General features: G+C 44.8%; 2 protein-coding genes across 4 annotated transcripts in view; one reads left to right on the top strand and one right to left on the bottom strand.

The window, feature by feature from the left end:
* CPNE2 (copine 2) overlaps window positions 1-4291 on the top strand; it is a 476132-nt gene extending 471841 nt beyond the window's left edge. For both annotated transcript variants that reach the window (XM_033943760.1, XM_033943758.1), the window contains 2 exons: window positions 3149-3297; window positions 4166-4291. In XM_033943760.1, coding sequence (XP_033799651.1) covers window positions 3149-3256 — 108 coding nt within the window. In that variant the 3' untranslated portion in view covers window positions 3257-3297; window positions 4166-4291. The remainder of the gene's footprint in view (window positions 1-3148; window positions 3298-4165) is intronic.
* PSME3IP1 (proteasome activator subunit 3 interacting protein 1) overlaps window positions 4059-17142 on the bottom strand; it is a 205278-nt gene continuing 192194 nt past the window's right edge. For both annotated transcript variants that reach the window (XM_033943762.1, XM_033943761.1), the window contains exons 6-7: window positions 10915-10979; window positions 4059-4472 (exon numbers count right to left, since the gene is read on the bottom strand). In XM_033943762.1, coding sequence (XP_033799653.1) covers window positions 4255-4472; window positions 10915-10979 — 283 coding nt within the window. In that variant the 3' untranslated portion in view covers window positions 4059-4254. The remainder of the gene's footprint in view (window positions 4473-10914; window positions 10980-17142) is intronic.

Raw genomic sequence — 17142 nt, 5'->3', positions numbered from 1 at the left:
ATGTTGTAATAACCAAATTGTCTTCTGGATTGCGAGGGCGACTCCCTGAGACGTGGAATCCTTGATGAGCCAGTCGTCCAGGTAAGGAAACACCTGGAGGCCGTGGTTCCTGAGTGCTGCGGCTTCCACTACCAGGCACTTGGTGAAGACTATGGGGGATGAGGCCAGGCCGAAGGGAAGCACTCGGTATTGAAGATGAAGATGTCCCACCTGGAATCTGAGGAATTGGCGTGAGGCCGGATGAATGGGGATGTGAGTGTAGGCCTCCTTCAGATCCAGAGAGCATAACCAGTCATTCTGCTCGATGAGGAGATACAGGGATGCCAAGATCAACATGCAAAACTTTTCTTTGACCAGAAACTTGTTGAGCACCCTGAGGTCCAAAATGGGTCGCAGATTGCCGGTCTTCTTCGGAACAAGGAAGTACCGGGAGTAAAACCCCTTGTTCTGTTGGTCCCGAGGGACTGGTTCAACAGCTCCGAGCTGTAGCAAGGCCTGGGCTTCCTGAAGAAGAAGGGTGGTCTGCGTCAAGTTGGAAGGATACTCTCTTGGAGGATGTTCCGGAGGAACCTGGTGGAATTGGAGAGAGTATCCCTCATTGACGATGGAGAGGACCCAGAGATCGGTGGTGATGGCCGTCCATCGATGGAAGAAATGGTGGAGGCGACCTCCAATAGGTGGAGTTGCTGAGAAAGGTAGACCAACAGAGGTTATGCTCTCTTTGAGACAGTCAAAAGGGCTGAGGAACCTTAGGAACAGCAGATGGTTGAGGCTTTTGCTGATGTTTCTGTGGGTTCTGCCGCTTCACAGGCTGCCGGATGGCGGGAGCCTGTTTCGGAGGGTAACGAGGAGGAGCAGGCCTGGGCTTCGGACGCAGGATGACTGGAATGACTTCTCATGGTTCGAGAGCTTCTTGGTTACCGCCTCGATGGACTCAAAGAGGTCGGTGCCAGCACATGGAACATTGGCAAGCCTGTCCTGGAGGTCCATGTCGATTGTCCTCAGCCATGCCAGCCGGCGCATAGCCACCGAGCATGCTGCGGCCCGAGCCGCGAGCTCGAAGGCATCGTAGGAGGACTGCATAAGCTGCACCCAGAGCTGGGATAACGAAGCCAGCGCCTCCTGGTACTCAAATTGCGCCCTAGTATCCACGTAGGGCATGAACTTCTGGAGTACGGATAAAAGGAACTCCAAATGTTGTGAAGTGGAAGTTGTAATTCAGGACTCTCGAGGCCATCATGGAGTTCTGGTAAACTCTCCTGCCGAACCGGTCCATGGTCTTTCCCTCTCTACCAGGTGGGATGGAGGCATAGACCTGGGAGGGATGGGACCGCTTCAGTGAGGACTCCACTACCAGGGATTGGTGTGAGAGCTGAGAGCCGTCGAACCCCTTGCGATGAACAGTGCGGTATCTGGTGTCCAACTTACCCAGCACCGTGGGGATCGAATAAGGTGTCTCGAGGCACCGTGCAAAAGTCTGGTCCAATAGCTTGTGTAAGGGAAGCTTTAGGGACTCCGCTGGTGGTTGAGGGAGGCGCATAGTCTCCAGGTATTCTTTCGAGAATTTGGACCCCGTATCCAAAGGAATGTCCATGTCATCAGTCTTCGCTGAGGCCCCCAGGTAGTGGATGGGGCTGGAAGCGGTTGATCGAAGCAGGGGTGGTTGCCGTAAAGGCTCGAACCCCATCGTGGTGATCGGTTCCAATGGAGGCACTCGCAAAGACTCTGCTCCTTGCATCGAGTGCATCGGTTCCAGTGGAGGCATGGGCAAAGACTCTGTTCCCTGTTGAGAATGTGTTCCCCGCTGAGGCACTGGAGGGGGCTCGACCTCGCGGGAGGCCTCCACATGCCCAGGCTGGATTTGGGAAAGAAGCTGAGGCCCCATCGTGGTAAAGAGTTTGATGAATTGCTTCTGTTGCATGGTCTGGAACGAGGCCGTCAAGGATGGATCCGCATCTGAAATGGGACCACCGGGCCTCGCGCTCCCTCGGAGCAGTGTGTGAGTGCTTGGACTTCGAGGCCTTAGGCACTTTTAACACTACTGAGGGAATGGGCTGCTGGTCTACCTGACCTGAGGTTGAGGAAGGCATCGCAGCAGGCGCCGGAGTCTGAGCCGGGAAAAACGAGGCGGGCTTGATGAGACTCGGCGCCGCAGAGGTGGTCGGCTGTGGAGTGGTGGATGATGTCGAAGGCGAAGGTCCCTTCGTGGTCGACGGCTCCGTCGAGGATTCCATGAACAGCGATTCCCACAAGACGCAACGGCACTTGAAAGCACGTGCGGTGAGTGTGGAGCAAGGCCGGCACGATTTCGGAAGATGTTCAGGTCCGAGACACCGAACACAGCGTCGATGAGGGTCCGTTAGCGAAATTGTGTGCTGGCACTTGTCACATTTTTTTAAAACCGGTGATAGGCCGGGACATAGGCCGAAAAAGCTCCGCCGCAAGATTGAAGCCGCAGGGCTGCGGCCACGTGGCCTGCCCGGTCGAACGGTACGAAGAATTTTTTTTTTTTTTTTAAACAATAAAACACAACGAAAATCAGCGATTAAGATCAAATGAAACCAAAACCGCGGACTTAGAAGGCACAAGTGAAGAAAACTTTGCGCAGAGAGTCGAAGACGGACTTCTCGGTTCCGCGGAAAAGTAAGAACTGAGGAGACACGCCCGGTGCATCAGGCGGGAAGGCACTCGCGCATGCGCGGTGCGGGTGACTCGAAACTTCGAGTTTTTCTTCAAGAAAGACTGCTTGTGAGGCGTCCGCATCGGGGCTCCGTTGGATCACGTCACCCATTAGTGAGAATACCTGCCTGCTTGTCCTGGGATAACTACAGCTTCAACATTTATTTTTCTGCTACAATCAATTTTAAAAACTACAGGAATTCACATTTTGCAAATGTATACAATTTAATTTTTTAATTTTAAAAAGTTGACATGTTTAAAAAACCCCACAAATTCCAGTCATATAGACCGGTGGTCACATAACTTTTATAAACCAGGGCACATGCACTAACTAATAATAATAATAATTTTATTCTTATATACCTCCATACCAAAAAAGTTCTATTACATCCCTCTGCCATGGCAGAATTTCTTTCCTTCAGGTGTTGCATAAAATTACTTATGTTTGTTCTTGCCTTTTCTTTCCTAGGCTCCTAAGGAAACATTGGCCAAAGCTGTGCTTGCAGAACTCCCACAGCAAGTTGTTCAGTATTTCAAGCAGCAAAACCTGCCTCCCATTCACTCGGAGCCTGCATAGCCTCTGCATCCCTTCACTCTGCATGTGGCAAAAAATTCAGTGTATGTGCATAAATCACTTTTTTTAGGGGGGGGGGGAGGGGGCAGGGGATGCATAACTTTTTTAAAACAAGACATTATTAATCCTGAACAAAGCTTGCTTTTAAAATTATGACACAAAGTACACCAAGCTGCAATCCTGAAGCTACTTTCAGTACTGAATGTAATTTGTATAATTTTAATGTAAAACAAATTTTTACAAATCTAATTTTGCTTTTCAATAATGTACATTATCGTTTAAAAAAAAAACCTCTGTGTAGTATTGAACCTATACCCCTCTCATCTTATATGTTCCTTTTTATACTGTGGAAATGTTATTTGTTACACTCTCAGGTAAATAAATTCAGTCATGATAAAAAGTAAGAAATGCATAAAACTATTGAAGCATAAAAATGTATTTGACACTCAAGAGTTTTAATGTCATGTATAATAAATCAGGTCTGTAGAAAGCTTTTGAGGCATAAAGTTCTCTCCACTTCAGTACACTTCAGTTCAAACTTGGCCAATAAATACAGAGCTGCTGAATAGACGGGAAATGTTTATACTCATGCCACTATTACACTTAGCCACTCAGCTATACCTAGTTGAATACAAGCATAGGTGCCAAGATTTCAAAATGATTGAGGGTACAAACCAATACAAAATTCACTCCTTCCTGGAAAAAGTTTGTTCAATACAGGGGGTGGGGGGAGCGCTTAGCACCCCACAGAGCTAGCTCCTATGAACACATATGAATGCTAGGAAATAACTGGTTAGAGCGTGTATTTGTTTTTTATATCTTGTATTTAATCCACCAAAACATGCACAAAAATTTCAACTGATTGTCCTTGCATTGTAAATGATTTTTATTCCCTCATTCCCACTTTGACAGCTGCAAAAAATCATTACCTTAGCTGTTTAATTACTGCAATAGAACAGCAGAAGACATGGAAAGCCTTTTAGGCTTGAGAAGAGCACACTTTATGGAGCCTCAAGGTAGTTGTTGGTTCGAAATACAGAAGAGACAATCTTCCCAGTGTTGTTTATAGTGCCTTCACTATCTGAGCTGGATTCAGAATCACTGCTTCCTGAGTACGCCCCAAGACCAGGCAAAATACCGATGCACACAGAAGCGGAAGGGCAGTACACAACAGCCCCACTCATTGAGCTGCTTTCAAGATGATCATGAGAGCTGTTTTCTGTTACAAAGAAAAAAAAATGATAAACTGTAGTCCAAATTAATATAAATTTCTTTTTTTTTTTTACTCTGCACTTTAAGTATCATTATTTCTTCATATAATGAGGGCTATATGTTTTCTGCTTTGTGACTCTGTACAGCGCTGCGTGCATCTGGTAGTGCTATAGAAATAATAGTAGTAGTATATAGAACCAAAACTGGGAAAAATGCTAGCTGAAATTTAGGTGAGGAAGCCAGGGCCAGCCACAGACAGAAATGCTAGAAAGAAGAGAACACAATATCAATCAACAAAAAAATAAAGATTTAAAAATAGATTATGTCTATACCTTGATAATATCTCTTCCAGTTGATAGGCGACACATTCTAGATCTAGACCAAGGGTAGGCAATGCCGGTCCTCGAGAGCCGGAGACAGGTCAGGTTTTCAGGATATCCACATTAAATATGCATGAGATAGATTTGCATCTCAAGGAGGCAGTGCATGCAAATCCATCTCATATATATTCATTGAAATTGCCTAGCCCTGTTCTAGACCAATGGTTCCCAACTCTGTCCTAGAGGGCCACCAGGCTCGTTGGGTTTTCAGGATAGCCCTAATAAATATGCATGGAGCAGATCTGCATGCCTGGTACCTCCATTATATGTAAATCTCCCTTATGCATATTCATTAGGGCTATCCTGAAAACCCGACTGGCCTGGTGGTCCTCCAGGACAGGGTTGGGAACTACTGTTCTAGACAAGTGGGTTATCTCCCAGTGGTCGCAAGCCATATGCAAGAGGAATCCACTCTAGATTTTTTTCTGTGGTTCTCCTCTACTTCACTGGAAGCTTTAGCACTACCTACAGTTAGTACCCAAGCACCAAGAGCTCCAACACAGAATGTAAAGTAGGAACACCAATGGAAACATTCACAAGAACCAACTGTTCTGCTCAAGAAGCACCATGCAAAGCTCAGGAAAGACCCTACATGCATTAGAAACATACAGTCAAACCTTGGTTTACGAGTGCACCGGTTTGCAAGTGTTTCTCAAGACGGGCAAAACATTCGCAAAATCAGCGCCTCGAAAAGTAAGTTTGACTCTATTTACAAGTGCCACCCCCTGTGATTCGGCATCCCCCCCACACTCGAGTCGTACTCCCCCCCCCCGCGATCTTACATGCTCCCCCGAGCACCAAAACGATATCCCTTACCCCAATTGGGCACCGGCACCAACGCACAGGACATGCTGGTGCCGGTGCTCGAAGATCCTCCCTCTTCTATGCTGGGCTGGGCGGTGCATCGGCAATCCTTCCTCTTTCTTGTGCTGGGTTGGACTGGGCCTTGAGCATTTGCGCATGCTCAAGGCCTTCAGGTCTCGCTCTCTCCGAGATTCTCAGATTCAGACTTGAGCGGGGGGGGGAGGGTATGGAGCAGCGCCAGTGGCCTCAAGGGGGGGGGATTGGAGCAGTGCTGGTAGCCTCGGGTGGGGGGGGGTTGGTGGAACGAATCAAACCGAGTTTCCATTCATTCCTATGGGGAAACTCGCTTTGATATACGAGCAATTTGGTTTACAAGCATACTTCTGGAACAAATTATGCTCGTAAACCAAGGTTTCACTGTATACAGAATTCATCCCAGTCCAAAGGGCTGACTGGCATCCAAGAACAACTTGGAGAAGCATAAACAGAATGAGACAGTAGGCTGACGCAGGAAGTCTAGAATGTCTCACCTATCTACTGGAAAAGATGTTATCAAGGTAAGGACATAATCTCTTTTTCCAGTACAATAGGTGAGACATTTTAGGCAAGTGGGACGTACAAAAGCAGTCCCAAGCAGCTAGGACAGGCTGACTGCACGAACCCTCAAGACTGAGGACCCAAAGGTAGAAAGACTTATCTTGCTGCCATATCCACACTTAAGTTTTGGCAGACATAAGCAGAGTGGACCAAGGAGCTGCACAATAAATCTCCACAAGGTATATCGCCTTAGCCTTGGCCCACGAGGTAGAATGTGCCTTAACAGAAACAGGAGACTGTCCTCCTTTAAGTACTTCCTTTATTCTATGGTCATCTAACAAAGCCATCACCAACAAATTGAACACATTTTTTCTTCTGTATTTACCAAAGAGGATATATCCAATATACCAGAAGCCAACAGGCTATACACAGGAAATGAAGATGGGAAACTGATAGGGTCAACGGTCAGTCTAGAAGAGGTATGCAGACAGATTGATACCTTAAAACGATAAATCCCTGGAACTGCATGGCATCCACCCGAGGGTAATCAAGGAACTGAAAGGGGTTATAGCTGAACTGCTTCAACTAATAGCCAATCTGTCGATCAAATTAGGAAAGTGGGCGTCCAAATGACAGATGAAAATTTAATGTGGACAAATGCAAAGTGATGCATATTGGGAAGAATAACCTGAATCACAGTTACCGGATGCTAGGGTCAACCTTGGGGGTTAGCGCCCATGAAAAGGATCTGGGTATCATTGTAGACAATACGATGAAACCTTCCACTCAATGTGCGGTGGCGGTCAAAAAAGCAAACAGGGTGCTGGGAATTATTAAAAATGGATGGTTAACAAGATTAAGAATGTCATAATGCCCCTGTATCGCTCCATGGTGCGACCTCATCTGGAGTATTGCGTTCAATTCTGGTCTCCTTATCTCAAGAAAGATAGGGTGGCACTAGAAAAAGTTCAAAAAAGAGCAACCAAGATGGTAAAGGGGATGGAACTCCTCTCATATGAGGAAAGCCTAAAACAGTTAGGGCTCTTCAGCTTGGAAAAGAGATGGCTGAGGGGAGATAAAAGTCTACAAAATCCTGAGGGGAGTAGAACGGGTACAAGTGGATCAATTTTTCACTCCATCAAAAATTAGGGGACACTCAATGAAGTTACAGCGAAATACATTTAAAACCGATAGGAGGAAATTTTTTTCACTCAGAGAATAGTTAAGCTCTGGAACGCATTGCCAGAGGATGTGGTAAAAGCGGATAGCATAGCTGGTTTTAAGAAAGGTTTGGACAAGTTCCTGGAGGAAAAGTCCATAGTCTGTTATTGAGAAATACACGGGGGAAGCCACTGCTTGCCCTGGATCGGTAGCATGGAATATTGCTACAACTTGGGTTTTGGCCAGGTACTAGTGACATGGATTGGCCACCGTGAGAATGGGCTACTGGGCTTGATGGACCATGGGTCCGACCCAGTAAGGCTATTCTTATGTTCTTATGAACCTGATAGGTGCGAGACATAAGAAACCCCTGAAACCATTCCAACACCTCTCCTCTGATACCAATAGCATCCAAGCACTGCAACAATTTCCCATGGTCCACTAAATCAAGCAGAGAGCTCATATCAAATTGCATGATCAAGGCATTAAGACCTTTACTAAACAAAGAACTTAAGTTGTCAAAAATAGCCGCAATTACTGTTTCGTTGCTAAATAAAGGTCTGAAGCCTGACTGAGATTCATGCAGGAAAGAGAAGTGATCAAGATATTCCATTAATTGAGAATGGCCCGATCCTTCCATAATTTTTACAAAAAATGGAATGGATGCTACTGGTCTATAATTGGTAATCAAAGCCAATGATTCTTTAGGATTTTTAGGGATAGGAGTGATTATGATGTGACCTCATTGCAGAGTTTCCTTTCAAATGAAAGAGACTCGACTCATGCGCATTTATATTACATAAGTATTTAAACGTCTCTATCATATCTCTCCTCTCCCGCCTTTCTTCCATACAGATTGAGATCTAAGTCTCTCCCTATACGTCTTCCTCTGGACCGACTCTATCCTTTTTATATCTTTTTGAAGGTGCAGCCTCCAGAATTGTACATAATATTCTAAATGAGGTCTCAACAAAGTCTTATACAGGGGCATCAATACCTCTTTTTTCCTATTGGCCATACCTCTCTCCCTATGCAACCTAGCCTCCTAGCTTTCGCCGTCACCTTTTCAACCTGTTTGGCCACATTAAGATAATCACATACAATCACACCCAAGTCCCGCTCTTCTGTCATGCACATAAGTTCTTCATGCCCTAAACTGTACCGTTCCCTTGGGTTTTTGCAACCCAAATGCATGACCTTGCATTTCTTAGCATTAAATTCTAGCTGCCAAATTTCAGACCATTCTTCAAGCTGGTCAGTGAGCAAGAAAAAACCCATATACAGACTTGCTGGTAAGTAAATGACAACTGAGCAGGGTTATAGCAAGACATAGCTGCATCCTACGCATGCCTCCTTGCCTCACCCAAATACACAATGCAACATCTCCATTTGTCCTATCCCCCAGAATCCATCCTCTAAATCCCCCATCTGTGGGCAAAAGACCATGACCAGCAATACAGCAATGCTCTATGGAGACTCTTGATCAAGCACAGCCAGGCACTACTGGATCCTGATTATACAACAGTAAGAGGAAGTGTATATCAAAGGGGGCGGGATTCATCAATGCCTGGAATGCACCTAAGCAGGAGGCTCCATGGAGCACCATCACACCTGCTGAACATGGCCCCCTAACCGCAAACAGAAGTCTCAAAAAGAGGGGGACTCCAGGAGGGAGGGGGCAGGAAAGATAGATGGAGACTCTGCACTGTGTGCTTGGGAGAAGGGGCAGGAAGAAGGCACTCTGTGCTGCAGCCTATGCCCATGTAGTTCCGTGCGTCCACCTCTCCTGCACCCTGTGCAACTTTGCTGCCTGTGCATAGCTTGCTATGGCCCTGCAGCTGAGAGACACAAGTGGGGATGAGACACCAAAATGATAAAGCTTAAGGGAAGAGAAATTAAGGGATGAACTGGAAGAGGGGGAGAGTGCTAGGAAAGAAAATGTGTTAAGGGTGATACAAGCTGAGGAATAACAGTACTGGAGACAGGACATAAGCTGATGAGGAGATGAACAGTATTGTGGGGGCAAGCTAGAGGAAAAGAGAATGATCTACTGCTTTATGGAAGGACTTCTGGTTTTCAGTGATTTTCATTTGACTATTAGCAGAACCCAAGAGAAGTTGATGGCAGCATCTAATTTTTTCAACTGCTGACATTTGTAGCAACAATCATGCACACTGCTGTGTTGCAACAAGTAGTGGCAGCTGCAAGAAATCTGCATTGCCTGCAGTTTGAAGCTCTCCTTGGACTCTGATTTATTCAGGTAAAATTACTGAATAATATAAAGCCTTATGGTGAATTCCTATTGCTCTCATAGGGGAATGCTGCACCAACTCTTGTTTTAAAGTGTAACTTAATTAATAATCACAGAGAGTGATTTTGCTGTATTATTTTGATAAATGTGAAGGAGCATTTTCAATATGACATCTAAATCCAAGTTTAGACATTTTGCAGAAGATGCACAAAAATGTAATAGCAAATGTGACCATTTTTAAAACTGCAAAACTTTTATCTTCATTTTTCAAAAATGTGACCTGTTTGTCTATCTTCTTGAACTATTAAAAATAAAACCACCCACAAAAAACAACACACACATCCGGATGAAAAATGCATAGAACAAGCTATTGGGATTATGAAGGGCTAGAATTTGCATTAGACTGGCCACACAAACATCCCAGCAGAGCAGTGGAGCACCATAGGGGGCACTGTAGTCAACTTCACATAATAGGTCGACATCTTACCATAACCTGCTCCAAAACCTACTGGACCCAACTGTACACCACTCCACTAGTCCTTATGCCTGCAGGTGACACCTCATATGTGGGATCTGGGTAGAGTTTGGAAGGCTCACGGATTCCACCATAAGTGTAGTGGTTAGAGTGGAGCATGACTCTGAGTCCCCCATCTGTATAGTTGACTACACTGCTTGCCAGGCTACCTCAGAAACTTGCTTGCCGTTCTATTAGGACTTACATCTCAAGCAGTCATACAGGCAGGTATGTACTGTTCCATCTACATCATTGAGGGATGGGAGGGAGTCAGTGATCATGAGGAAGGTGGAAGGATTATATTTGCATCCTTCCAGTGGTCAACTGGTCAGTTTGGGTATTTTTGGCTCCTATTCGTTATTAAAACAAGTCTAGCACCAAACATCTAACTTGTACCCTGGACATATTAAAAAAAATGTTCGATTGTGGCAAAAAAAAAAAGTCCAAATCATAAGCCCACCCTAGTCCTGCCCAAACCACGCCACCTTGAGATTTAGACAAACTGCAGATGAACAGCATAGATATCTGTCTAGAAAATAGGTTTTGAAAACAGCAAATTGGAAGGGTTTGGCGAGAAAAATGTCTACCTGCCCCTTTTGGACATTTATCTTTTTTGAAAATGAGCTCCATAGTATGTAAAATGACCCCAGGGATGAGTTACTGCAGTCCTCCAGACCTCATTTCACTTTTCTACAGTTTGAAAACCAGGATTTAAACAAGTAAAACCCAGCTTCAATGACAGATTCTCCTTCTGGTTGTGAAATGCAAACCATAAGTGTAATAAACAAGTATCACTCCGTACCTTTATGCTTTCTGTCACAGTCAGCATCAAGTTTCAGTTTCTTCCCTCTATTTGTGTTCTCTGAGCTGGGGAAAAAAAAAAGCGGATCTCTATATACAAATTAAATTCCTTTCCAACTGACTCATTCACAGAGCATTTACAGAAAATACTAGAGCTGTTACCCAGTGAAACATCTCCCATCAGCCCTATGGCTTATTCCTTTCTGACTGCACAGGGCCTCTGGTTACTCACAAGGTTGCCAGTTAGCAGATGTTTATCTCTACTAGAGAATGATACGGAGACAAATTTGTCCCTGTCCCTGCAGGATCTATCTCCATTCACATGCTATCCCCACGAGTTCTGTCTCTGTCCTCATCTGCACAAGCCTCAAACACTTGTGAATTTAAACAAGTGTTCAAGACTTGTGCAGATGAGAACAGATCTTGCAGGGACGGGACAGGGACAAAACTCAAAGGGGATGGATATAGATCCCGTGGGGTCTGGGAAAGATTTATCCCTGTGTCATCCATTGGCATGGTGCTTATCAGTATAGTGATATACACATTTAAACATATGCACACGGACATAAACACAATAAAAAATACACACATACGGTTCATGAGGCATAATCCACATCCTTTTCTAACCTCTCCCCCCATACTGCCACACCCCTAATCTTTGCTGGGGTAACTCTTAGTGATTCAGATGCGTATTTCATTTGCTTTCTTGTAGGGGAGTGTGTGGTGCAGTGGTTAAAGCTACAGCCTCAGCACCCTGGGAGAACAGTATAGAAAATTGAATAAATAAATTGTAAATCATACAGTAAAATCTAGTGACTGAACCATCTAGTATGAAACCTCATTCCAACTGTCAAGCATGGTAGAAGAGATAGCTTTGCTGCCTAGGGGATCTGAATATTGCCATCAGTAGGACCATGATTTTTTATTTTAAACAAAGTTACTCACCTGCAGCAGGTGTTCTCCAATGCTAAGAGGAAGAATATTCTTACTGTTAGACTAAATCATTCAACGGAACCTGTGCAGAAAGGCTCCTCAGCATCTATTTTAGAAGCTTTTGGAAGCATCTCATCATGTATGCTTTTCTACCTATCACATGGAACCAGTTCAATCTAGTATGGATAGCTGATATAATTCAACTCCAAAAGGAGATAGGCAGATAAGAATATACATTGTGCTGTCCTGGAGACCATCTGCTACAGGTGAATAACTGTTTTCTCCCATGACAAACACAAAGATAATATTCTTACTCTTGGGAATCCTTAGCTATCAGACTGCCTTGAACAAAAAAAGGGAGAAATAAAGCCTGCAATGGCTCTCTTTCCTATTTTGAAATGTACGTCTTACCTCCCATCCCCATCGTTGCAGTATGTCTTTTTTGTCATAATGCTTGTTACCTAAATTTTTTAGTTTTAAATATGTATAACTGCCTAGAAGTTTGATAGGCGGTATATCAAATGTTATTAAAACTTGAAACTTTCTTTTTTTCATCGTTAAAGCCTGCATGTAGATTTTACACAGAGCTGAATACTATAGAAATGACGGCCTTCACCTCACCAAACAAGGAGCGAGAGTCTTGGCAGATAACATGAGGAAGACCATTGAGAAAGCTTTAAACTAAGGAACAGGGGAGAGCCGACAGTCGACAGCCAGTCGATGGCCCGGGCATCAGATGATCCCAAAGATGGATCAACAAACAACTGCTCAGATAAACGGGACGATCATGTTGAAATCGAAAGAGACAAGGAAAGAGTACAAGAAGAAACAAAAAGGGTTGGGAAGACTAAAAAGTCCAAGAAGGCATCAACAAGGGAGCTCAACTGTATGTACACGAATGCCAGAAGCTTGAGAAACAAAATGGGGGAACTGGAAGCATTAGCAAGACGAGAAGAACTAGATATCATTGGAATAACTGAAACTTGGTGGAATGAAGAAAATGAATGGGACACAGCACTGCAGGGATACAAACTATACAGAAGAGATAGAATAGGGCAAAAAGGGGGAGGTTTTGCCCTGTATGTTCAAGAGGGAGTAGAGTCTAGCAGAGAAGGAATGACGGACGGAAAGGATAAACAGGAGTCCCTCTGGATAAGGATCCCTAACCAGAGCGGAGCAGACACAAAAATTGGCCTCTATTATCGACCCCCAACACAGACGGAAGAAACAGACGCAGCAATGAAAGAGGAAATCAACCACGAATGTAGAACAGGTAACGTAACAATCATGGGAGACTTCAACTTTCCGGGGATAAACTGGAACCTAGGAACCTCAAACTGCGGCAGGGAAACAAAGTTCCTGGAACTAATAGGAGACTGCTTCCTGGAACAAATGGTGGGAGAACCGACAAGAGGAACCGCAACCTTGGACTTGGTCCTAAACGGCATAACTGGAAGGACATCAGACGTGGAAGTCACGGTCCCACTAGTGACGAGTGATCACAACAAGATTAATTTTAAAATCGGCATCGGAAAGGGGAAACGAACCAAGACTCAAACCACAACCTTTAACTTAAGAAAAGGGAATTACGACAGCATGAGAGCCATGGTTAAAAAAAGGCTCAAGAAAAGGACAGCCGAAATCAAAACTGTCGATCAAGTATGGTCCCTACTAAAAACTACTATCACCGAAGCGCAGCATATCTACATTCCGCAGATAGCCAAAGGAAGGAAAAATATGAACAAAGGAGAACCAGCTTGGCTGACTAAAGGGGTGAAGGATGCGGTAAGGGAAAAGAGGAACTCGTTTAAAAAATGGAAACGCGAACAAACAACGGAGGCCTGGAACAGTCACAAGGCCGACCAGAAGAAGTATCACAAGGCAGTAAGAGACGCCAAAAAGGTCTATGAGGCAAAGATAGCGCAAGAAGCCAAAAACTTCAAGCCCTTTTTCAGATATATAAAAGGGAAAAAAACAGCAAAGGAGGCAGTAGGCCCTCTCGATGATCAGGGAAGGAAAGGGTACATCAAGGAAGACAAAAAGATTGCCGATAGGCTAAATTCATTCTTCACGTCTGTCTTTTACCAGGGAAGACACTGCATCAATGCCCGAACCAGGAAAAGTATTCAAGGGAGAAATCAAGGATAGCCTCACCACAGTGAGTGTGAACCTGGACATGATATACAATAGATCGATAGGCTAAAAAGTGACAAGTCCCCTGGACTGGACGGAATTCACCCGAGAGTGCTAAAGGAACTTAAGGTAGAAATCGGAGAGCTCTTACAATCCTTAGCTAATTTGTTAATCAGAACCGGGCGAATAACAGAGGATTGGAAGATAGCGAATGTCATTCCAATCTACAAAAAAGGATCGAGAGGAGAACCAGGCAACTATAGACTGGTGAGTCTTACGTCGGTTCCTTGGAAGATGGTTGAAGCGCTAATCAAACACAGCATAGTGCAGCACCTGGAAAATCATGACCTGATGAGAGACAGTCAACACGGCTTCAGGAAGGGGAAGTAATGTCTGACGAATTTACTTCAATTTTTTGAGAAGGTGAACAAACATATTGATAGCAGACACCCGGTGGATATAATATACTTGGACTTCCAGAAGGCGTTCGACAAGGTTTCACATGCTAGGTTTCTGAGGAAACTACAAAGCCATAGAATTGAAGGGGATATACTAAGGTGGATAGCCAATTGGCTGTAAAGCAGATTGCAGAGGGTAAGCATAAATGGGAAGTTCTCGGACTGGGATAAGGTGACAAGCAGTGTGCCCCAGGGCTCGGTCCTTGGGCCAACTTTATTCAATGTATTCATAAATGACCTGGAAGAGGAAACAACGAGTAATATAATCAATTTCGCAGATGACACGAAACTATGTCGGTCAGTTGGATCACAAATGGATAGTGAAAAACTCCAGAGAGATTTGAACCAGCTAGAGAAATGGGCGGAAAAGTGGCAGATGAAGTTCAATATAGAAAAATGCAAAGTGATGCACCTAGGCACGAAGAACAAGGAACATGAATATAAACTGTTAGGTGTGACATTGAGCAAGAGCGAACATGAAAGAGACCTGGGGGTACTGATAGACCGGACACTGAAACCGTCGGCACAATGTGCGGCGGCTGCAAAGAAAGTGAACAGGATGTTGGGCATGATTAAGAAGGGAATCACAAGTAGATCGGCTAACGTCATAATGCCGCTTTACAGAGCAATGGTCAGGCCACACTTTGAGTATTGTATCCAACACTAGTCTCCCTACCTAAAAAAGGATATACCCTGCTGGAAAGTGTGCAGAGGCGAGCTACAAAGCTAGTAAAAGGTATGGGAAATTTGAGCTACAAAGAACGCCTCAGAAAACTGAGCTTGTTCACCCTTGAGAAGAGAATGCGTGGAGATATGATTGAGACTTTTAAAATACTAAAAGGATTTGATAAAATCCAGCAAGATACATCGTTATTCACGTTGTCAAATGTGACTCGGACAAGAGGTCATGTACTGAAATTGAGAGGCGACAGGCTCAGGACAAATGTCAGGAAGTTCTGTTTCACACAGTGAGTGGTGGACGCTTGGAACGCTCTCCTGGAGGAGGTTGTGACGGAGACCTCCATTATAGGATTCAAGGGCAAGTTGGATGCATACCTCCTTGTAAATCACATTGAGGGATACAGGTAAACAAGGTCTCATTCTGGGAACACCTAGGTCTTCATTAGGAAGTACCTAGTTGGGCCTCCGGGTCTGATTCGGTGAAGGCATTTCTTATGTTCTTATGAATACATTTCTCCTGAAGAATTAGACTGTGTCCAAAGCAGAGAAGATTTAAGGCTCCTGGCTGGCTATAGCACTCTAAGAAGGGCCATGCTGCTGGTTCCTGATCCTGAGACCTGTTAAGCTGTGCCTGAGCTTCCACCCCTCGGGTATGTGACAGAGGCCCAAAGAGAACTGCCAGACCCAGACTGCTACTGTTCCAGTGTCCTGTACTCCTGCCCGGGTTCCTGCTGTCCAAGCAACATCTCTTCTACACAGATCATGTTGGGCAGTACTGTACATTGCTCTAGAGCTGTGGTCCCCACCCTGTCCAGGAGGACCACCAGCCAGTCGGGATTTTGGGATAGCCCTAATGAATATGCACGAGGCAGATCTGCACTCCTATCATCTTCATTACATGCAAATCTCTTTCATGCATATTCATTAGGAATATCCTGAAAACTCGACTGGCTGGTGGTCCATCAGGACAGGGTTAGGAACCACTGCTCTAGAGCTCCAGTTGTCCGAGAGAACCTCCTAACACTAAAGTGTAAGGCATCTCTCCAGAAGCCAAGAATTGCCCAAGAAAAATCTTCTCTGCGTGCACAGGTTGTATCAATTTGTGAATTCTGGGGTTATGTCAGGAGGCTAGAATTGCATTGCAAGTAATTCATGCATAAGAACATAAGAAGCGCCATCTCCGGATCAGACCTTCGGTCCATCAAGTCCGGCGATCCGCACACGCGGAGGCCCTGCTAGGTATACACCTGGCTTATTTTATAGCCAACCATATCTTTATATGCCTCTCTCAAGGAGATATGCATCTAGTTTGCTTTTGAAGCCTAGGACTGTCGATTCCGCAATAATCTCCCCTGGGAGAGTATTCCAGATGTCAACCACTCTCTGTGTGAAGCAGAACTTCCTGATATTAGTCCTGAACTTGCCCCCCCTTAGCTTCATTTCATGTCCTCTTGTCCGTGGATGCAATAGTGGGTATTTGAATTCACTAAGCATCCTAGCTTGTCTAGTACTAGTCTTGTATAAATTGCACTAAAATTATTATTTGCCATTTGCTCTAGCAGTTATTTACCGTAACAGGTGTTATCCAGGGACAGCAGGCAGATATTCTCAACATATGGGTGACGTCATCCACGGAGCCCCAATACGGACAGCTTCACAAGCAGACTTGCTTGAAGAACTTTTAGGAAGTTCACGACTGCCGCACCGCGCATGCGCGAGTGCTTTCTTGCCCCACGTAGAGTGCATGTCTCCTCAGTTCAGATAGCTAGTTAAGAAGCCAACCAGGGGAGGTGGGTGAGTTGTGAGAATATCTGCCTGCTGTCTCTGGATAACACCTGTTACGGTAAGTAACTGTGCTTTATCCCAGGACAAGCAGGCAGCATATTCTCAACATATGGGTGACCTCCAAGCTAACCAGAATGGGATGGTGGGAGTGTTGGCAATTCAGGAGAATAAATTTTATAATATTGCCTGGCCAAAGTGACCATCGCGTCTGGAAAAATAATCCAGACAATAATGAGAGG

The sequence above is a fragment of the Geotrypetes seraphini genome, chromosome 4 (genome assembly GCF_902459505.1).
Source record: "Geotrypetes seraphini chromosome 4, aGeoSer1.1, whole genome shotgun sequence".
Lineage (NCBI taxonomy): Eukaryota > Metazoa > Chordata > Amphibia > Gymnophiona > Dermophiidae > Geotrypetes > Geotrypetes seraphini.
Note: the sequence above shows the minus strand (reverse complement) of the source record. Positions and strands in the feature narration are given on the sequence as shown.